Here is a 24413-nt window from a genome sequence, read left to right on the forward strand (position 1 = left end):
AATATGTTTTAAAATTATTCTGTAGGATTGTCTACAATATAATAGTTCATTCCATCTGTCATGAACAGTGTTTTATAAAGGAAAAGAGGATAATTTGTATTTGCTTGCGTAAAACATTCAATGTTTTCAATTTGGAATGGAGAAAAATATTATGTAGACAAAATGTAATTGTGTATAGTTTTTTTTTTTAAGTAATTTTATTTATTTATATTTATATTTAAATATATTTGTATAGTTTTATAATAATAATAATCGTAATAATAATTATGGTTAACAGTAATTCAATCTATATAGTGTACCAAATAAGGTCTATTAATATTATTAATTATAGAATAATAATATATATATAACATTTTAAGATGTCTTCTTACTAAAATAAATAAACAAATAAATAAAATACAGCAGACTAGTATGTTATTTTAAGTAAACATGAGCAGATATTCAATCCTAACGAGGTAGGTAAACAATAATACATTAAAAATAAAAATAAATTAAGTCTTAAAAATGTGTTCACAATAATTTTGATCTTATTGATATAGGTATTAAAATTCTACATTGCTGGGTATGCTATGTAAATCAAAACAATTTACGCGAGTAATAAATAAATAATATAAATACAAACAAATGATCGAAATGTTAATCTTAAAGTATAGTTTTCTTTTTTTATGGTGTAGATAGTAGTCTACGTTTTTTATTTGCAATAACTATATATTTTTTATTATATATGACACACAAATATAATAAAGTTGTTTAGGATCTAAGAGAAGAAGAAGGAAGTTATCTTAAGCATATTTTAAAAAGGCGTCGCATTTAACGTCTTCTGCGACCGAATCTGAGGAATACGTGGTCCAGATCTTGGCGTTTATCATTTTGCATTGCTGTATCGACCAATCCATCAGACATTCTGGTGTCTGTGAAAAAAAAATCACCTAAGTATTATTGTTAACAATGTACGTATTGTACGTAGTATATGTATGATAACATATTGTATAATACATAATACACAAAAGATTTTAAGCTTTACTGTAATAAAAAAAATTAAAATTAAATATTTTATAGCACTTTTATGTATATTCAAATAATTTGAATAATATTTAAAAATGATTAAAAACATAATTAATTAAAAGCTAATGTTAAATAGAATGTAATGTAAATCTTTTTGTTTAGATATTTTTAATTGGAAATGTATCAATTATTATTTAGATTAGAATTATTAAAAATAAGATAAAAGTCTAAAAAGGCTAATTTTTGCTAGCTATTGACATACACAGTATATAAATACAATACATTTTACAATTTTTTTTTCAAAAATTTAATTAGCATTATATATATAAGTATCGTGAGTTTGATTACGATATTTTTAGAGATCAGGTAAATTTCTTTTGTAGATAGAAAAATAATATTGTATCTTAAAATACAACAATAGTATGTATATAATAAGACGCACACGGTTTTTAACGCTTTAGCTTTACAATTATTAATGCTTAGATAATATCAAATATATTAGTGTGGTACACATGAATTGTTTGTTTTAGAAAAATGAGATAATGAATTAACATGTATATACAGTAAAATTGGAATACATAATAGCTATGCAAAGTAATACACGGAATTGAGACATTTTATAATAAAGAACAAGTAAAAACAAAATAATGTATTTTAATAGGTGGTGGAGTTTTTAATCTATACATATCGAACACGCTACATTATAGTTATAACTTTATATAAAATTAAAACATATGCCACGAAAGAGTTCCATCACTGGATGTCTTCTTTTAAGTTCTTAGTCTCTAAAATGTAATATATTTATTTAATTTATTTTATCTTATCTTATTAGTCTTTAAATATAATTTGTGTTGATTGTAAAATAAAATATTTATAGATTGTACAAATTCTAAATGAAAAATTACACAATAAAAAACGCGCATTTCCTATTTGGTTTTCAGACTTACGGTAGCAGATTAGTCGGTTGCTAATAATAATATTATTATAGAAGTTATAATTTTAATTTTTTTAACGTAGGTACATACCTACTTTACTACATAATATGGCACTATTCTATATACGTCTATTAATTATGTAAGTACTATTATTTCTGCACTTATAGTGAAATACATCAACGTTATATATATAATGTGGTATTGAATATATACGCTTTGTAAGTTTACTCACAAGGCATAGGCACCGGATACTGTTTATCTTGAATAAACGTTTCGATGGCGTTTGAAAGTGTGCGGATGGTGGACAAAGTCAAACACGCTTCTCGCACCTTTGGCGGCGCGTCTTCTAGCAGCCCTGGCATACACCGCGTGGGAAGGTTGTTTATCCGGCACTCGCACACGCTAGCCACAACTAGTAGCACAAGTGCGCTAGTCAGCATCGTCCTGTACGTAGACATATTTTCTTTCTAGAATAAACAATTATAATAGAGTTAAAAAAAATTCTCAAATTGCGTACTGCAACATGTTAGATAAGTGAAATACAATCATTGCTCATGTATAGTGTATAATTAATCGAGATACGAGGTGCGATCCTTCAAGATAAAACTAAACACGCTTTGCATAGTTCATTTGTTGCTGTACACAAATATATTATAACAGTTCCGTTTACATTATTCGCACACGATTGTAGGTCATGCGACCATCACTAAATAACCAATATTATAAGTGGGTATAATGAGTATTTTATTTTTCTCCTTCCGTTTTGTTCTACGTCGGAAATACACATATCCGAGTCGATTTTGCGTATATTACTTTTCGCAAACCATTCAGTTATAATATTTTGTCAACGAAGATTTTTTATTGATAATATTTTTAATCTCGCCAGCACGATACATAGCTGTGTATGATATATTTACTATTGTATACATATGTATTGTCTTTCGGGCTATTTAATTTCACCTAATACTAATCACTATTCACTATAATGATTATATATATAATTTTAAAACCATATTAATGTTTGCGTTTTTTTTTCACAGTGAATTTGATATGAAATGCAGTCTAATAAAACAGTCTAATCTTATTTGTTTAAAATAATATGTAAAACTTTTTGAAACATGATAGTATCTTTATGTTTATGATTTAATATGATATTTATTAAATTGTACTTATTAGGTAATAGTAATTATTTGTCACTTGTCATATTGCTTATTTCCATATTTTAATATCTGTCAAGGGTTATTTTTTACAAATTAAATACATTTATTTTCATTATTTTTAACTATGTATAATGTATTATATATTTTAATATACAAGTGTTTGGTATAATCTTACTTGATGGTTATACATTTAAATCTTGTCTTTTATTTGCATGTTCTCGGTACTATCACGCAATAATATGTCATATGAAATTAATATTTTTACTTCTTTCGTGTAAGTTGAATATTTATTATTCTTGACAAACGTCAAAATAAATAATTATTATTAAAAAATAACTAAACTACTATAATACTTGACATTTGTTATTAGTTTTATTATTGTTTGATTAAATCATTAATTAAATCGGGGAAACTCGCTGTGCTGTATTGTAGGTTTCAAGTTTTCCTTGTCAATTAGTTGGTCTCTGTAATAGATGTATTTAATTTTAATTCAACGATAAATATCTGTATAAGAATGAGCAATTTTGAGCTAAAGAAACTGAGCCATCACTCAGCTTCTATTTCTAAGAACATTTTACAATTTATTTTATTTGTATTATTATTAGTGATGCGGTTACTTGAGTTAATTTTTGCTTAAACTTCACACGTATTATATAATAAATAAAAATAATGCCCTTATTTATATTTTCTATGTATTTTTTTACTGTTTGATAAAGTCATTAAGTACTTTGTATTTAATTTCCAAAATTTTGATTTCCAATCAAAAATTTTATCATATAGGCGTTTAAATAAAAAATAATAATAAAAAAAAAATCGAATAGTCAAATTTTTTTTTCTAAATGATTAATTAATTACTAAATAATTTTTGTATACAATTATGACCATTATATGATATTATTGTTTTACCCGTAAATGTAAAAATGTTTACTAAAATTCATAATACTGTTATATACTCTTTCGGTTAAGGCCAAAAGGTATATATATGTTGTAAAAAAGTTCGTTCACTTACGGGTTGTATTCAAAACACTACACAAAATCTGTTTAACTTTAAGAAAATATTTTATTATAAGAATATTTTAACAACACAGTATTATACGAATCGGCTACTTATTCACGACTAACTCTTGCTTATTCTACGTTCTTGTCTTGGCGACGCAGTCGCTTGCAAAAAATTACACATATTGCTTACACTACTATGTTATTGTATAATATGCTTACTAATCTAAAGTGTGTGTGCAAGGGTTCCTAACACCCCCGGGGTTAAATGAAAGTTCATTGCCTATTGCAAATTATATTATTCTAGGCAATGGATTTTCATGATTTGGATTGTCTACGGTTTCATATATTATCTTACCTTCTATTGGGTTTTTTACAGAATTAGATGTTTTACAATGTTTGTTTTTGATTATTAAATATAAAATTATTATTATTACTAAACCTATACTGATGATACTTATTGTTATAATTATGTATAATTCATCACCTATTGTGCCCATAACATTACTACTTGTTTTTATGTATTTTAATTCTTCTAGTGATTTGGAGTATTCTATTAGTTTGAATAAATTTTTTTTTACTATAGAATTACCTTTATCTGGAATATTTGAATTTTTTAAAATTGTATTTGTAATGTTTAATTTAGTTTTCCAGTTAATTGAAACGTCTAGTTGTGGAATAAAGTCTTTATACATTTTTGTAGTTATTTTTCTTTTTGCTATTAATAATGTCCCGTCATCAGTATTGGCTTCACATTGATTGTCTAAATCTAAAATGCCTGTGCCGTTTATACTTACTACTATTGTTTCTGAATTATTTTTACATTTAATGATAATATTATCCCTAATCGTAACATATATCCAAGAATTTGTATTATCTAATCTATGCCATATACTAAAATTAAAATTAACATTTTTTAAGTTACACAAATTAGGTAATATACCTGGCTTTCTAAATATTGTTAGCTCACAGGATTCATCCAAATGATGTAACTGTTGATCATAAGTACATAATAACGTATTCATCATTTGTTTACATTTTGATATTTGTATTTCGCTTAATTCTAAGTAATATAATCTAGATTTATCTATAGCTATATAATCAGATTTTGGAGCTATCATTACATAGTCGTTATCGTATATGTTAACTGGTAAAGGTATGTTTTTATATAATATAAATTCATAATTGTTAACTATAGGTATTTCTATGACAAAAATTAATACATTTTCTATATATACTATGTTAGTTGTAATTAGTCGTAACAATTCTGATATTCCTGAATTATCTAAATCTATTGGTATGCCTTCTCCTATGGGTAATTGTGTTTTAATATCTTTTAATTGGTTTTTAAGGGTATTTATATCTAATATACTGGAGTGAACAAAACCTTGTAGGGCCATATTTATTATATTTAGTAAATTTTCTGTTTCAAATGCGTATTGTGTTAAAATGATATTTAATAATGATATTCTTTCTTCTAGTGCTGTTTTAAAATTTAAGATACCTATTGCAGCTTTCTCTGCTTGCATTTCATGAAGTAGATAACTGTATTTTTCGGCTAAATTAATTTCATTTTTATTTGTTTCTAATAGCGATGAGTTTACGTTTGATATAATTGATTGCATAATTTGTATTTGTGCATCAGATAATTTAGAAACGCGTGAATTTGAAATTTCAAGATCTCTTATTTTACTGTAAAAATATTCTGCGTCGGTGTCATCACATACACCGAATAGGACGTTAGATACTCTCCCAACTAAATTGATTAGACCTCTCTTGGTACGGTAATTGTTTTTTGGTTGATCTATAATTTTCATTACATGTTCTTTATTACTACTAATTTCTGATAAAAAGTTATATGCTTGATAATTATATTGGGAACAAAGTTGTTGTAAAGAATCTATCTCAAGGGATTTACTCATTTCACAGGACTCTTCAAAATCTTTTATCATGTTACCGATTTTATTGTATTTTTCATTATAGTTTGTAATATTAATATAGGTTAAGAAGCGCCAGTGAGAGTTGAATATGCGTAGATTGTTTATTGTGTGAAAATAGATTCCTGATGGGTTGTATATTGGAGTTAGATTGAATGAATTTGCCATCGTTTTTCCAAAAACAATTCTGAAAATGAGAAGAAAAAAAAAATGTAAGAAGATTGGAAAAACAAAATGATATAATACGGCTTTGAATATTTTAATAAACAAATTTATGAGTAATTATTATATTTGCATTATGTGTTATGAATTATTGAATTTTAATTTGCAAGTTTTATTTCATTTTTGTGTAATTTTATTTCCTTTCTGCCTCGTTGAATTGTTATATTTTCGTTGTTATTTAGTTGTAATACATTGTAAGGGCCCACCCATTTTGGTCCTAACTTTCCCTTCTGTTGGTGGTTTTTTACCCATACTTGGTCTCCGACTTTTACATTTACTTGTAGTTCTTTTTGATCGTACTTTTTCTTTGTTTTCTCTTTGTTTTTTATTATATTATTTCTGGCTGATTTACATGTTTCCTGAAGTTTTTGTTTTAATTCATATGTATAATCATCGTAGTTATATCTTGCTTGCGGTGTTCGACTTAATGTGTGAGGGACTGTAGCAGGAAAACCGTAAACAAGTTCATACGGTTGATGGTTAGTTGTTGTGTGAACTGTTGTATTGTATACAAATATAGCAAAAGCTACATAATCATCCCAATCTGTTTGGTTTTTATTGACATAGTGTCTAAGATATTCTGCCAAAGTTCGGTGAGATCTTTCTAAACCGCCATTGGATTGTGGGTGGTATGGTGTAGTATTCATTTTTTCTATTTTAAGTAGCTTGCAGCATTCTTTGAATATTTTACTCATAAATTCAGTGCCGCAATCAGTTACAATCGATTCAGGTATGCCATGTTGACATATAAATTTTTCAACAAATGTTTTTGCTACCGAGTTAGCATCATGAGTTACTAATGGAAACGCCGCTGAAAATTTGGTTAGATCATCTTGAATGGTAAGTATATATGAATGACCTTCATTTGTTGTTGTTAACGGTCCCACAATGTCAAGAAATATTTTTTCGAACGGTTTTTTGGCCGTTGTTGTAATTACCATGGGTTGTTTTATAGTCCTGTTCATGCTTTTGTTTTGTTGACATGATTGACAAGAAGCTATGAATTTTTTAACATCACTTTTAAGTCCTTTCCATTGGTGATGTAATTTGATTCGCTTGATTGTCCTTGACACGCCTTGATGACCGCCAAGTGGAGCATTATGAAATTCTTCGATTATCTTGAGCTTTTCTTCTTCAGAATATTCAATATCGACATAAATAATGATTTTTATTTTTGAATTTTTGAAAATGTACCTAATAATGGCTCGAACTTTTTCCCAGTTTAGTTTATCAAGTTCATTGTCGACTCTAGATAATCCGATTTTTGTAATATTGTTTTCTTCGCAAAAAGTTCGTAGATTAATGATGCATTTATAAAATGTTTCAAAAGTAGTTGTTTGTTGGCATAATTCTTTGGTGATTATAAATGCTAGAGATTTCTCATTATGTTGAATATGTGCGACTTCTGTGATTTCTTTGTTTTGTCCTTTTAATGTTTCAATTTGACCGAGTCTTCTTCTGAATTCTAAGGCTAATCCTTGTGACATCTCAAAATTTTTTGATACACAAACTACAAGAGTTATGTCTTCAGGTGCCTCGAATATATCACCCTGGATTTCGATTACATTTGAATTTGTTATTAATGTTTTCTGTATATCTTCTTCGAATTTTTCGTATGTTTTTGTTCTGTAGTCATCTACATTTGATAATTTGTCGATTTTTGCTATTCGACTTAGAGCATCTGCGTTTGTGTTTTGCGTTCCTGGCTTATATATGATATTATAGTCATACTCTTCTAATTGTAGTCGCCACCTGGTCAAACGAGCTCCAGGATCTTTCACTCCAAATAACCACGATAATGGTTTGTGATCTGTCACAATGTTGAATTTGCACCCGTACACGTAGTGTCTAAATTGTTTAACTGCCCAAAGTATTGCCAGTAATTCTTTTTCTGTCGTATTATAATTGGTTTCCGCCTTATTGAGTGTACGTGACGCGTATGCAATTGGCAGATCCGAGCCAATTTTCCCTTGCGATAAAATAGCTCCGATTGCAATATTACTTGCATCTGTGGTGATATTAAATGGTTGATTGAAATCTGGGTATTGTAAGATTGGTTCATTTATTAAAATGTTTTTAAAGTAATTAAACGATTCTTGACAAAGATCTGACCAGATAAACTGTTGATTTTGTTTTAGTAAATTAGTAAGTGGCTTAGCTTTCTTACTGAAATCTTTGATAAATCTTCGATAATATCCGACTAGACCTAGGAAAGATTTTACGTCTTTTGCATTCGTTGGTGTGGGGTAGTTTACCATACATTGTATTTTCTTCGGGTCTGGTTTTACGCCTTGCTCTGTGATTACATGTCCGAGGTAGATTACTTCTCGTCGAAGGAATTCACATTTTGTCGGTTGTAATTGTAGTCCATGTTTTTTGAATCTTTCAAATATTTGACGTAAATTTTGTTCATGCTCTTTGATTGTTGCTCCTATCACAATCACGTCGTCTAAATATACGAATGATTTCACACCATTTAAACCAATTAGGATTCGGTTCATCAACCTTTGAAAAGTTGCTGGTGCGCCTTTTAGACCAAAACACATCCTATTGAATTCGAAATGCCCTTTTTCCGTGCTGAAAGCGGTTTTGTGCTTATCTTCTGGCTTTAGAGCTATTTGATGATACCCACTTGCCATGTCTAGGCATGAGAAATATTTGGCTTTTCCTAACTGATCTAAGATCGTTGATATGTCTGGCATTGGAAATGCATCTCCCACAGTGATTTCGTTAAGTTTACGAAAATCGATTACTACCCTATATTTTTGGATACCTGATGCGTCTGTTTTCTTTGGTACTACTAATAATGGTGCGTTCCATGGACTGTCACTGGGGCTAATTATTCCATCTTGTTCGAGTTGTTCAATTTGTTTATCTATTTCTTTTTTTTGAGAATAAGGGAGACGATATGGTCTCTGAAATATAGGTTGGTTTGTTTCTGACGTTTTGATTTCATGTTGTATTGTTTCTGTGCAGGATAATGTATCTCCTTCAAGAAAAAAAATGTCTGAATATTCACTGCATAATCTTTCAATGGATTCTTTTTCTTCATTGTTCATGTGATCGCATCTAAGATTTTCTTTTAATAGTTGAATACGATTATTTGCATTTTTTGGAATTTCTTTACTTTGTGTACATTTTATAGGTACTATTTCAAAAGTTTCATGAGATAATTCGTTTAGATTTGGAATTTTCACAGTTTGTGGGTTTTCTGTTGGATTTATTACAGCAATGAGTATTTGATTTTGTTTTATTTCGTTTAAGACATTTCCACAGATTATATGTTCATTAATGTTTTGGGCATGAATAAGAATACTTTGTGAATCAGTTATAGGTTCGTTTAATATTCGTATAGGAATTATCGCTTCGCTTCTGGCTGGTATGGTTGTTGTGGCATTGTCAGGATAAGTTATTTCCTCCTGATCTACGTTGATGATGATTTTGTTTTCCTTTAGAAAAGGTTTACCCAAAATTCCATCCCCGTCAATTGGAAATGACGATGGTACCACATGAAATTCGGTTTCAAAAGTTTGGTTCTTATCTGAAATCATGAGTACAACACCACCCATAGTGTTGACTAAGCGGTCGTTTATTCCTTGTAACTGATAAATATTAGTATCCGAAACTAGAACTTCGTCATGCAATACGTCAAGTCGGATAAGGTTTAGTTTTGCGCCGGTATCTATTAGGAGTTTTGCACTTCCTGACGTACATTGTGAGGCTTGGAATATTGCATGGTCGTTATGTAATTTTATTGTAAATGGTAAGGTTCTTATTGTGTTTGGGCTATTATTTTTAAATCTTTGACCGAACGACTGCCCGAGGCATTCGGTCCCGATCCGTTTCCCGAATAATTTTGTTGATTTCCTTTATCACCTTCTTGTTGATTATTTTTTCTTTCATCCGCTCCTTTTTTTTTATAGCATTTTTCTATGGAATGACCAGCTTTTTTACAATATGCGCATGTCTCTTGCTTTGTATTTGAGTTTTTTTGTTTGCTGTTTTGCCCTGTGTCTATGCTACGATTTATATATCTACACTCATTCGTATTATGATTACTTTTTTGGCAGTTTTTGCAATATTTATTTGTGCTATTAGCGTTAGATTTATTTTGGAACAAACGTCGTGTTTCTTTATTTGATAAAAATATTTTTTCTTCTTCTAAGCTTACTTTCATAGCGTCTTCCAAAGTGGATGGGTTTCTAGATTTTATGATATTTCGGATGCTATCTGGTAATCCTTCAATGTAAGTAGTTAAAGTAGTTTCTTTGATATAGTCGTGCACTGCTTTAGCTTCTGCTATTGTTCTTTTGCTTGTACTGACATTACACAGCTCGTGTAATAATTTCTCGACTCTTGAAGAATATTCTTGAATAGTTTCTCCTGATTTAAATCGGGTTGTGGACAATTCTAGTTGAAGGTAACCTGGAGTTCGTTTAGCGCAAAATGTAACTGATAATAACTCCCTAAGTGAGTCCCATGATTTGACCTCTCGATGTTGTGTTATCGCAAAAGCTTTACCTGCTAATTTTGTTAAAATTGCCTGCAAAAGAATAGGGCGACATTCTTCATCTACAGTCTTAATCACAAAGTCACATGCACTAAAGAATGGATATACATCCTGTGGATTTTCTCCATTAAACTGTGGTACGAGTCTTATAGCTGTTTCTAAAGAAAGTAATGTTTGTTTATTATTCGCCATTTTGTTCGTTGGTTTTAAAATAGTGTTTTTATCGTTTAAGTCTATTAATGATATTTTATCAAGAAGATTTAGATTTGTATTTATATTTGTTTTATTTTGTAACCTAGTTAATGGTTTATTAGACGGATTATCAGGTACAACCGTTCGGTGGGGGACGAAATCAGGATCTAATTCAGTTGAATCAGAATTGCTACCCTCACTATCACTCGTATGAGTTGACATGCATTAATATTCTTATGTATATATATGTATATAAAACGTGATTATAATAGTAATTTGTTAATATTACGTTAAGGTTTTATAATAAATTAATAACTTACAGTAATACTAGTATAGTTCTTATGCTTAACGTATACATGCTGTTTGTTGTTGTTATTGGTTGATACGGCTGATTATCAGTGATAGCTTGTCACAATGTAAACACCGTAGCTGCTCTCGTGACGTTCCTGGACGCTCAACGCTCCCACTCCGTTGGTTTGACCCACTTAGATTTTCTGTCACGGTCAAGGATAACGACGGCGGCGTTGACGACGACAGCGACTCGTGACGGATGATGAGTAAACGTCACAATCGAAACGATTTTAATATCGATGTTGATGATTGTAATTTCGCACTCAGGAATGTTGTTGACGTTGCGTAATACACTATACACGGTGTATTATGCTACGTATAAAGACACCATAGCATGAATGATGTATAGACAATAGACGTATATAATAATACGTATATTGTATAGATACGTATTTGTTACGTATATAATATTAAAATTTATATAAATTGACGACTGTGTCACCTGAGTAAAAGACAGACTTCGTTGTGTTAGAATACTCCGAAAAGGTACCGCTGCCACCAGTTGTTATATACTCTTTCGGTTAAGGCCAAAAGGTATATATATGTTGTAAAAAAGTTCGTTCACTTACGGGTTGTATTCAAAACACTACACAAAATCTGTTTAACTTTAAGAAAATATTTTATTATAAGAATATTTTAACAACACAGTATTATACGAATCGGCTACTTATTCACGACTAACTCTTGCTTATTCTACGTTCTTGTCTTGGCGACGCAGTCGCTTGCAAAAAATTACACATATTGCTTACACTACTATGTTATTGTATAATATGCTTACTAATCTAAAGTGTGTGTGCAAGGGTTCCTAACAATACCTACTACTCGATAATATGAATTTAGAATGATAATATATTATACTAAGGCCTGATGAGGAGAAAGATAAAATTGGTGACAATATTCCCAAATAGACATTTATTTTTTGTCAACAGAGGATTTAACATTTACGTTTGATTTACCGAGTTCTGACAATGGCGGTGACATGTATAAATTCAACCTCTACACATACCGATATGATATATTGACATCTAGTACCCACATAAGCTCTTTATACTGATAATTCCTTAAATCCCGTTACAATTAGATAAACTGTAGAGTTTTGATTCAACATTTAAAAGAAAAATACAGTATTTGTGAAAAAAATAAATTACAACTGTATAAAAGAAAATGTATCTATTTCGAAGTTAAGCAAATTTGTCAGATATTAAAATGTAATATAAAATAAATATATAAGATCTGTGATAAAATACCAAAATTTTTTTCTTATTGAAAATTTATAACAGTTAATTAGATCGTTTTAAATGAGCTAGTTTTGAATAATAACGATATTTCCGGGTATATTAACAATAATAATAAAAATAATACACAACTTTTATTCATCATTATATACTTATTGAGTGAATATTTATTTGTTTAATCAGATATATTAATTCAGTGCTTTTTTAAGACTATTTTTTTAAAGAAAGTCTTCAAAATAACCATATAATAATATTTTAAAGAAGGTACAATATGTTAAATAAATTATTTGTGGATAGTCTGTGAGTTCAAACAAAGCGAGACTATATATTACTAGTAAAGTTAAAATTATCTCTTGCAAAATATCAGAAATAATGCGATTTTGTTTATTTAATTTAATTTAAATTGTCCATATTATTTATTTAATAATAGTTTATTATTATATTCAATCAAGATAAATAGTTAAAAATGGTTTAAATATTTTTTATTTCTTCAATATTATATTTTATATATGCGTACATATCCAATTAATCTGTTTATCTATTTGCGTTTTGCATGTTGTGGTTAAGTATAGTTATTGTTATTACTTATTCCGATATAATTTAGATATAATACGGTTAGATTTAATCTAAAAAGGAGAATATACTATAGTAATTACTTCTTAAATTGTTATTTGTACAGAATATTTCAAATGTATAAAATTGGGTTTTAGAAATAATTTGTTACTTTTTTCCTAATATCATTGGTTAAATATTAAAGACGTCACAACTATTACAAAATATATTTTGTATAATATGTTCTATCAATTCCATCAAGGATTAGTGAAAAATATTATTATATATTCTATTATCCCTATAAGCTTTATGTGAATGATTGAAAATTTTAGGATATCAGAAACTCAGAACATAATAATGACTGACGGGAGTAAGAAATATGGGGGTTTAAAATTGTTTAAACAATAATTTATTTACAAAAAAAATATATTATAGCTGAAATTTTATCTTTAGTATTATCATTGAAGACATTTTAAACATTATTATTTTAATACTTTCAAATTATTTGTATTTCTAGTAAATTAATAAAACCATAAATTATATATAAAGGAATATAGGTGCCTATACTCGTACAATTTGGATCTTCACCCTCATTACTTTACTAGTTTTTATAGTCTCTCTCATAGATAGAACCCACGCTAGTCCCGATAGGTCCCTTCATGCTTTGTAATAGTATTTGATTAAATTTGCGGTCGGTTTTATTGGTCGAGAATTCATATTATAGGTCTAAATTAGCTATTTTCAAAATTAGACTGTATGCTGTTATAGTAACCATGTGTTTTCTGTGAGATAATATAATATTAAAGCGCATTTTATTTAAAAGATTATAATTTATTCAGGATTTATTATTCATCATTTATTATTTTTAATTCTGGTATAAAAACTGAATAAAATATAATTTGCTGTTACAATATAAATAACGATAACTATCTTTAATATAAACTCCAAAGTTATAAGAACAATAGATACTGTAGGTTTCAATATAGAATTAATATTATAAAAAAAAAATACTACTTTTAAATATCTGGAGTGGTCAAAATATTTTGATCGAAAAGACACGTACAGATTTAAAGACATTTAAGATAATGAACTAAAATTTCTTCAACGTATTTCTCCGAATAAAAGAAACGAAGATACTCTTTTATATAAAAAGTATTAACTATTTTAACAAGTGTTTAAGATTAAATCACAAATAATAAAAAAATGATAACAGGCTTACATAATATTATTATTAAAGCTTATAGAGATACAACCGTTTTTCAATAATTTGAAATTATAATTGTTGAATGTAGAATAATCAATAACAAAATATGTGGTGTAATATTTTTAAAGCAATAGTAAATCAAATATTAATAATATTACAAGAAATTTATTGTAAGACCAATTTTTCGTTTCGTTTAAAATTTAAGGTCAGATAATTTCTAATTAATAAATAAAAAAAAATAAAAAAATATAGTATTATAATAATATTTATTTATTTTTATATATTGTAGCTAAATAAATTGACGATTGTGAAATTATTGATTTACAATTGTTTTACAAATAACAAAGGACAAACAGTTATCCAATTTATATATCTATACAATATTCCTCAACTTTCTAACTGTATGTAATACCTTAAATAAACTGAACAATCACACGATTCGATAATATTGCTTCTTGTTAAATAATGTCCAACTACTAATTTAATAGGAAATTAAATATTTGTTTATTATCCTAAAATAATTTCATTTGAAATAGTATTAAATATTAATAAGACTTCCTTAGACTATTAATGACATAATGATTACTTATAAAATTGTACAGTTAATAACGTAATTTATGAAGATTAAAATTTGTTAGTCCTCTTGAACTCTAAGATTATACAATTGAATTTCAATCAGTTTATTTGGTTTGAAATGTAGTTTTATATAACTGAAAATTATTGAAATTTAAAATTATAATCATTTGTTTTATATGTGATTTATGTAATAAAGATGTTTTATCATTTAAAAATTCTCCCGGTTTGCTCAATTCTCTACTTATTTAAATAAGTATAGTATTTTTGTCGCATTAATAAACAAAAATACTTTTATAAAACTATTAAAACTGTATGTATGTTACATTTATTTACTCTTGGGGTTCTTTTTATGAATAAATTTAATACATTTTTTTAATATGTGAATATTATATTATATTTTTTATTATAACCGAAATAATTTAAATTTGTCTGTTCGTTTTGATGTAAATAATAAAAAAAATAACATTGTAAAGAACGTTGGTGGAATTTCTTTCAGCTGAAAATTGGTTAGATGATTGATCGTGAAAGTACGGTTACGACAGAAAAGCAACAAAATCGTTCAAGTACAGTCGTGCGTATATTTTTATTTTCTGAGAGGTATGATCATAAAATAATTTAAAAAAATAAATCTTCTCTCTCATCTTAATATGTATCTGTAATATTATTATAATCATGAATCATGATTGTAACTTTATTTAAAGCAATTTAAATTTTAAATAGTATTATAAGTGTATAATTTTCATATTTAAAAGTCTTGTATTGATATAATACGATTATATTTATATTTTGTTATTCGTATATACTTTCACATCTAAAACTTTTAACTTTTTTAAAACATAAAAAGAGAAACATTTTTATAAGAATCAATCAAATAAAATTGTTCTTAAAGATAAATATTAATTTTGTTTTATTTGAAATGTTGTAAATTGTAAAAATAATGTATTATAACCTTTAAATATATTATATTTAATATTCATTATATCTAACTAATGTCTTATAATATATAATTAATTAACATGTTAAGGATTTTATACTAGTTTTGAGCTTTGTGACAATGTTACTGTAAATTATGTCGATGGTTAATTAAAACTATAACTGTATGATCAGTTCAGCATTTTATTTTTATAACTTTATTTGTAGGTAGTTAAACTTATAATTAATTATTTATATGGTAAATTGTTAGAAAATTATAAAATGGAATTACATTTTAAAACCTAATATCTACTTAGTGATTTTGTTTTTATATGAAAACATCTGTATTACATTTAGTAAAATTTTAAATAATAATGTTTAAAAAGGTTTTTCATACTCAAAATAAAACATTAAAATGCACATAGTTTTAATAAATTAAAGGCAATATAGAAATAAAAAAACCGTGGATTTAACATGATATTGAGTTATACGTTTTTAAAATAAATGTGCTTCGAAAATTTGTAATCATGAAATTAAATATTTAATATAGTTAATACTTGAAGAAGAAACACACTTGATAATAAAAAACAACACATTGTAATTGAAATTTAAGAACACGGAATGAGTGTCAGATTCATTGAATGGCTTTTATCAAAGAAAACTTTTGAAAATATTAAACATAAGCACTATACATCATATTACAATTATAATTATCACTTGAAGCTAAACAAATTGTCAGATTATTTTTTATTTAATAATAAATTACAATGTAATTTACCATTTTAATTAGAATAACATAAGCACTACAAAATATTAACAATATACATTTTTATTCTAAACAAAAATTCATAAACTATACCATAAGTTACCATAAAATAAAAGCCGTTTATTGGAACAATACTTTATAATATTAAAAAAAAAAAATACTCATCTAATATTTTAAATGTTGATTTTAAAGTGTGAGCATTAAGCTGATGTCGAAGTTAAAATTATAATAATCCAACTATTTTTTTATTAAACGTTCATGTTTTTATGCTATTTATTGCCTATTTACATTTTTTAAGTAACATTTAAAATTTATCGTATTTAATTTATATACCTATACTTTAATTTTAAAATATAAATATAATTATTTTATTATTTTTACTATTTTATTTAAAATGTACTTAACACTTTAATTTTATAACCATATGGATGTTATAAATAAATATGTAGTTTTTTAATTATTAATTTAATTAATGTCTTAAACGTTTATAACGTGATTTATTTTTAAATTTCCATTGTTTTAAAGTAAATATTATCAAACAATTAAACGTTAAATATAGACAAAAAATTGTCATAATGTATAAAATACGATATTAAACAATATCGTTTTTATCATTTTTAAGAATTTAAGATGTCGTTCAATATAAAAGCTTTAATTAAGGTATAATGTACATTGTACATAAGTAAATATTATTTGTTGTAAATGAAATTTTCTAATATCAGAATTAAATTTAATTAACTGAATATTATGAAGATTTATTATTTTATGATATTATATTCATGTAAAACCTTTTAAGAAAATGGGCTAAATATGAAAATAAAAATTAATATAAGTACTGGCGTTTTAGTAACCGAAATGTATACCTAGATTTATTTTAAATAAAATATCTCGATAATTTATTATATAAGATATATTAATAAGATTAACCTAATGTGTGCTTATAATATCATATAATGTAATATATTTTAAAACTATTTCAAATTATTTTTTTTTTATCAGTTTGTATTTTGTTACATAATTAATTTATATAATACACAAACTACAAAGTAAAAACTTTTGATTGAAATATTGCTTTTACTAAGAAATATGATCTGCTTACATATGTTACTTTAAAAAAAAACTTAATCCAGAAGCTTAACTAAGCTTAACTAACTAGGTACTCCAGTGGTTCACTTAAAAGGTATTTTTAGTTTGTTTGTGATTTGTACATATTTTAATTAGATGTTATGGAATTAATGTTTTAATAATAATAAAAAAAAAACTAAAGTAGTTTACTAAATCAAGTGAAATAACAGTTTTAATAGGATATAAAATAAAATAAAACATAAATTTAATTAATGTATCTATCATATAATTAATAATGTTTATAATAAATTCTAGAGTTTATGTTCAATGGTAATATTATGTACTAGAATAAATGTTACATAGTCACTAGTCAGTTTATTTACTAAACTTTAGTACAATATGTTATTTACCATTCTATAATATAACGATGTTCATTCATAAAAAAAAAAAACATAAGTCTATTGTTAACAAATAATTAACAATATTTGTATCATAATAATTTTCCTAATGACCATATTATCATTTAAATATTAAATTATTTAGTGTAAACAATAAAATTATAGAGCACGATTAACAATTGTATTATGTAACCATATTATAAAACTAGAACTTTAGGAGTAAATATTGTTGTATATTATATCATACATAACACATAATAGCTAGAGTAAGTGAAAATAAAATGAAAATCTATTGAAGTTTAAATGATATAACTTTTGATATATCTATAAATAAGTTTAACGAAAAATATATTAAGTAAATCTTTTAGATGGTTGAATTTGTTTATATAGATGTTATAATTTTTTTTTTTGTAAACTGCATAACATATATCAAATTATTTTTCTGAATGCATTTTATATTTTATAATTTTTGATGAGATTAGAGATTAAAGGATTAAGTCTTTCTCTTTTTTTATACAAAATGGGAGATGAAATGTATACATGTTGTGTAGATTAACTTGTTCAACAATTAAAAGGCAAAGTATGTGGAACGTAGAACATTGTTTAATTTTACAAACATGACACGGTCTTCATGATTAAAATCAATCAAATACATCAAATTATAATTTTTTGTTATCCATTTATATTTAAAATTGGTTAGAGAAAAAATATAATTCATACTTGAAAGGCTTAATAAAATCATTGGATTTTTAATGGAAATAAAACAATCGCATAGAAAAATAAATAATGAATTACATGTTAAAAAATTAAAAATCACACGACCACACTCGAACAATACTTTAAAATGTTTCATATAAGAAGAATAAAATACACGAAGCCGAAATGACTGAACATAAATATGAAAATAATATAAAACGATTAAGTAAAATAGTCTTTAGCAAAATAAAATTCAACGTTAACTAAATAGGTAGAATGAACTTAAAGGTTTAAATTCTTTAACTTATTGGTTACCCGCGGGAACTATTATAAAAGCATACTATGTATAAACATATTTAAAACGTTACAACTTTATTTGTATTATCAATGGATAATGATTAAAACATATAGCGAGTACTCATATAATATTATTAATTGTACATAAATTAGGAATAACAATGAAAAGAAGGAAAACCTACGATGGCTATAGTATAAAATAGAACTACGTTTAAATATTTCAATTTTGTTGTTTTTAAGTTATATTCTTATATAAATATATATGTATCTAAAAAGCACACGCTATGATTTACAAGCCAACTTAGTTTCTGCTATTAATTTTCATACGTTATTTATGAGTAAATTCATTTAAATTTAACCACTAATTAATATTTTATCACCTAATCATACTAATTATATTTAAACATAGACATTATTGAAATGGAAAAAATATCTAAATGACTTTTAAAAAATAATGGTTAACTGATTGATGTTGACTGATAGTAAATATGATATACAAAATAAAATATACCATAACATGTACGAATAAAAATAATGTCTTCATTTAATATCGATAAAGCAATATGTTAAAGTAGGTATGTGTATTGTACCTACAACCTATACATACTTACTTGTCAATAGTCAACTGTCGTTATGTATCGTATGACTTAATTTTGATAGAATCGACAAATGATTACTTTATATAGTTTAAACATGTATTTATAGTGGCCTATTGGTAAACAGATAAGGTAGATATATAGTTAAGTATTAAAAAGAACACATAAAAAGTTATTTTGGAATTTTATATTAACAAAAAATAATACAGTATTGAATTTATTTTTCATATTACAAATGTATATGAATTTAAAAATACAAATAAAATCTGATATTTAGCGAATACAAGTAGCAAAAGCTAGATATTTTATAAAATATATTTTCTTAGTTGAAAAATATTAAAAATGGGATATTAATTTTTGAGAATTTAGAGGGTTTTAAAATTATTAATACGTAAGTATAGTAGGTGCGTATTATTTAACACTCAACACTTTCACAATACCAATAAAAAAACAACTCACTTTACATATTTTTATATTTACTATTATTTTTTACATAATACATATACCTACATCATATCGTTCCATATAGTGAATAAATTTTCCGTTTAAAACATGAAAATCGACCATTATATATTTGCAATACTTTTGAAAAATAATCAGTAACGTTTATATAGCTAAGTGTGAAAATAAGAACGCTTTTAAACTTTAACTATGCACCAACATGATGTTTCTCTAAGTTTAATATATTACTTTTGAAGTTTAGTAATGGGTTTGTAATATTTAAAGTGAAAACTCTATTTTATAGTTCCCATGTAAATCATATGTAGATATTTATTTTTAAAACCTTCAACAAGTTTTTATTAAGTACAACTGTGTGACATTGATTAAAAATTCTAAATCAAAACAAAAATAATTATAAATATTATTTTTAAAAATTAGTTATAGTTCTTTTATATTTTATTTAAATTAATTTGAATTATTGTAATTTGACCATGTTTTTATCTTTATATCTATTATTTAATTAAATATTTGAACGATTGTATGTGAAATCAGTATTATTATGTAGTACATTCTTTTACCTATATTTAAACAATTTAGTATTACTTTAAGGGTAATTATAATTGCAATGATAAATTTACATTTTGTTTGATTCTGTAATTTTTAAACAAAACACATTTTTATTAAATGTGCAATATATTTATACACTATGTTTTTAATCTATTTTCATTTTTCAATAATATATTTTGTGGTAGATACATAATATATACCATATAATATATTGACTATTGAGTAATAAACGAATAACAATTTAATAACAATTTAAATCAATATTTTTGTAAAGATAGATTTTCGTAAAATCTTATAAAAATCCTACTATGTGCTAAAATATAATAATATAATATATAATACATAAAAAATATACGCCGACTTTAAAAAGCTAGCTGGATACTAGATTATTTTTCAGACATTGGCTGCGTTTATATGTCAACTAGATTTTTATTAAATTCTTATAGTTGAACGTGTTTCGATCTTTTTATTATTTTTATTATTTATAGTCAATTTTAGTAAGTGACACTGACAACCGTTTTAGATAATAACAAAACAACACTTCGAAAATTTCATTGTTATATTAAACATTAAATATTTATGTTAAATGTTAAATACTCTTCGAGAACGGCAATCGACAAAGCCATTACTAAAAAAAATATAAATATTCGAGGTAAAACGTATTTATGTATCAAACAATCTATAAAATGATAGGATCCTAAAAATATATGATTTTAGTTTTTTGATAATGTATGGATTAAGAATATATGCTCACCTTTAATTTTATTCCAAAGCAAATTTAGTAAGTTTAGTTTAATTATTTTTAACAATAAATATTATTTAAAAAATTGTTTATGTGTTATAAATAATTATCATAAAACTATAATTCAAGATCAATTTATAGACTTTAATAATGGTAATTCTAAAAAATTGTAATACAATCAAATACATAATTAATTTAAGATCGTTATCGTATCTTTTATTTCATAACCATCTATATATTTAAAAAACTATTGAAATGCATAAGTATCATTAATTTATTAAATTTCAATAAATGCTATACTTGAATAATATTTTACTGTATTAGTAGCTTTAGTTATCTGTATTTTTAATTCAAATCTATAAAATGTATAACATTTTAAAATTTGTTAAACTTTAGTTAATGTCAAATATTTTTGTTTTAGACGTTTAAGGTAACAAGCATGTTAAAATGCATAAATGAAACAATACCACGGTAATATTTAAAATAAAATGCAGCTTTTGAATTTAATTAGACATAAATAATAATTATTAAATAAACCATTAAAACTTTTTATAATTATTTTATGCAATAGTTTATTTAAGATAAAAACGTACCTTCTGATTCTAAGAGTTGGGGAAAATACAAAACATATTTTTGACACGCATCATTCTTGTTAATAAGATAAAGGTAAAGGTCATTCATTCATCACATACATACATAAAATTCTTTGAATAATAAACAAATCATCGTCCTTCGTCTTTCCAGTTATTTCCCTAGAAATATTTCCTGCGGGCGCCCTTGACTAGAGCCGTTTCATAAACACACATGAAACTAGGCCAACTATCTTAAACCATTGAAATCTTCAAAGACATATTGTCATAATTGGTTTTATAACTATCGATAATTCGATATTCTGAGTATAAATATTACTTAGGAATAATTTTAAGTCTAACTTTAACATTGGATGAAGTTTGAATTAAAATTCGGATAGACATGGTTAAGAATGACGTAAGAATCGGAGAAAGTAAGCAACGTTTTAGCGTTCAAATTCCGTACACACAAAAAAACATTGTATAATAAGGTAAAATAAATTTTCTAATTTAAGAAAACTGTTTTCATACATTTTTAATTATTACTACTGTTAGTAAAAAAATATTGTGTATACCTAACTATGTTTTTTTTTTTTAATTTAAGCAATATGATAATATAATGATTTTGTTTAGTTGTTTATAAGTTTAGTTTTACAGTAAATTACACGGGTTTATTGCTATATACGTATGACGCTACGATATTATGCCACCTGTCTCATGCGGGTTTTACAGCTATCTGACTTCATAATACTTTACTAGCATACTATTGTTATCGACCTAAATATCAAAATTCACAAATCTCTAATTTAAATTTAATGCAAATTAAACACTATTTTGGAATTAAACATCAAAAATGTTTATGTTTAAAAAGTAAGATATATTTTTAATCAATATGTTACTGATCTTAATATATTTTCAAGTTTATTTTTATTGTGTTCTATTCATTGAAAAAAAAAAAAATAATAATAATAATAATTAAATTTAATATTTTGTATTATCGTATTAATTTTGCATTATCAGTTTGATTATAGATTTATAGATTATTATCAAAAAACATGAATAATTAAAATTAATTTATATATTAATAGTTATTAAATCGTATTTTTTTTCAACAACAGCTTGATATATATTTTTTAAAAAATTAATAAAAAATATATATTTTTTGAACTTTGAACTTTGAGAATGACAATCTCATTTTAACATTACTCAAATCAAATAAATTTTGTATTATTTTTAATCTTTCTATAAACCTACATTCTAAAATACATATATTAAAATACTAATTATTTTTAGTAAATAATCATAATATGATACACCATACATGATTTTAAAATAGATACAATAAAACATGAATGAATAATATAGTATTTTATGTAATAAATAAGTTATAAAATTATAGAATAACTTATTAGTTCTCCAGATTGAATAAACTAATAATAAACAGTGACAGAATAGTATAATTATATGGAAAACGTATTATCGATAGTTACAAAGGATACTGGAATTATTACATTTAGGTAGTATTTTTATAATTTTCCATCACGAAGAAGAGTGCATTTTTATTAGATTTTTTTTTAAGTTAAACTATTTAAAATCAATTGTTAAAAGTGTAAAAAAGTGTAAATATGCATATTATTTAAAATTAAACACTTGGGTTATATTTGTTTAAAAAAAAAATGACAATAGAAAATATTTTGTGTAAATGCTATGAAAAAAAAAATATTTTTTATTCAACCCAACTATTATTTGAACGATAAATTTTTATTTTTCTAATAATCAAACACGAAAAATTAAACACGAATGTACAATATTAAAATGAATATTAATAAATACCTTAGTCTATTATCTTTCACACACGGAAAAAAACGTATTAAATATTTTATGTATATGCACCACACAGAAATTTATTTACGAATCTTTAATATGTATGTATAAAATAAAAGTTCACTTACCTTTGGTTTAGTGTTGATCAACAACGATCGAGCTTGTACCGAACGCGAGTAGTCGAAGTGCGAGATGGTAAAAGACGACGGGATATCCGAATGCAGTCTCTTATAGCTCCGGAACTAACACCTACTCACGCACGCTCCGCGGCACTTGTTGAGCGCTTGTTCACTTATTTTATTGGGACGCGCATACCCCAAATATTTCCGGCCGGCCAATCGGTGGTACTACAAAATACAAGCTATTACACTCACAATGAATTCACAAATAATGACGCACGAAAAATATTTAACTGCCATATACGTATATTTTGATGAATTAAAAAAAAAGAAAAAATTATTATTGATAATATATCTATAATAAATGTAGAGCTTGCGCCATGTTGGGACACTTAAAATTATTTCAAATCATGTACATGCATTTTTGTCTTTTGAGGTCGAGGCCGATGTCGGACAGGTTTAATCCTTACTATTGAAGATTGTCTTTGTCAAATCATTCAATAATCAATATGTAATAAATGTTATAACTTTTCTGTCTTCCGACTA

The 24413-nt window shown here is 25.5% G+C and overlaps 2 protein-coding genes across 2 annotated transcripts; both read right to left on the minus strand.

Annotated features, from left to right (window-relative positions):
• Positions 1–261: 261 nt before the first annotated feature.
• On the minus strand, positions 262–24035 carry LOC132922770 (myosuppressin). The gene is made up of 3 exons (XM_060986461.1): positions 23877–24035; positions 2173–2407; positions 262–911 (listed from the first exon to the last, which is right to left on the minus strand). Exons 2-3 carry the CDS (start codon positions 2396–2398, stop codon positions 811–813), a joined length of 327 nt encoding a protein of 108 aa, XP_060842444.1. The 5' UTR covers positions 2399–2407; positions 23877–24035; the 3' UTR covers positions 262–810.
• LOC132921538 (DNA-directed RNA polymerase subunit beta''-like) lies at positions 4141–12432 on the minus strand. The gene is made up of 2 exons (XM_060984607.1): positions 11278–12432; positions 4141–6220 (listed from the first exon to the last, which is right to left on the minus strand). Exons 1-2 carry the CDS (start codon positions 11313–11315, stop codon positions 4390–4392), a joined length of 1869 nt encoding a protein of 622 aa, XP_060840590.1. The 5' UTR covers positions 11316–12432; the 3' UTR covers positions 4141–4389.
• Positions 24036–24413: the final 378 nt, after the last annotated feature.

The sequence above is a fragment of the Rhopalosiphum padi genome, chromosome 2, assembly GCF_020882245.1.
Source record: "Rhopalosiphum padi isolate XX-2018 chromosome 2, ASM2088224v1, whole genome shotgun sequence".
Classification (NCBI taxonomy): domain Eukaryota; kingdom Metazoa; phylum Arthropoda; class Insecta; order Hemiptera; family Aphididae; genus Rhopalosiphum; species Rhopalosiphum padi.

Bases quoted from the DNA above. Each gene is read 5' to 3' on its own strand.
- LOC132922770 (XM_060986461.1), bottom strand. From the start codon at position 2,398: ATGTCTACGTACAGGACGATGCTGACTAGCGCACTTGTGCTACTAGTT. The intron at 912-2,172 runs GTGAGTAAACTT...TTTTTTTCACAG, and splicing joins GTATCCGGTGCCTATGCCTT to ACACCAGAATGTCTGATGGA.
- LOC132921538 (XM_060984607.1), bottom strand. From the start codon at position 11,315: ATGTATACGTTAAGCATAAGAACTATACTAGTATTACT. The intron at 6,221-11,277 runs GTAAGTTATTAA...TCTCATTTTCAG, and splicing joins AGAACTATACTAGTATTACT to AATTGTTTTTGGAAAAACGA.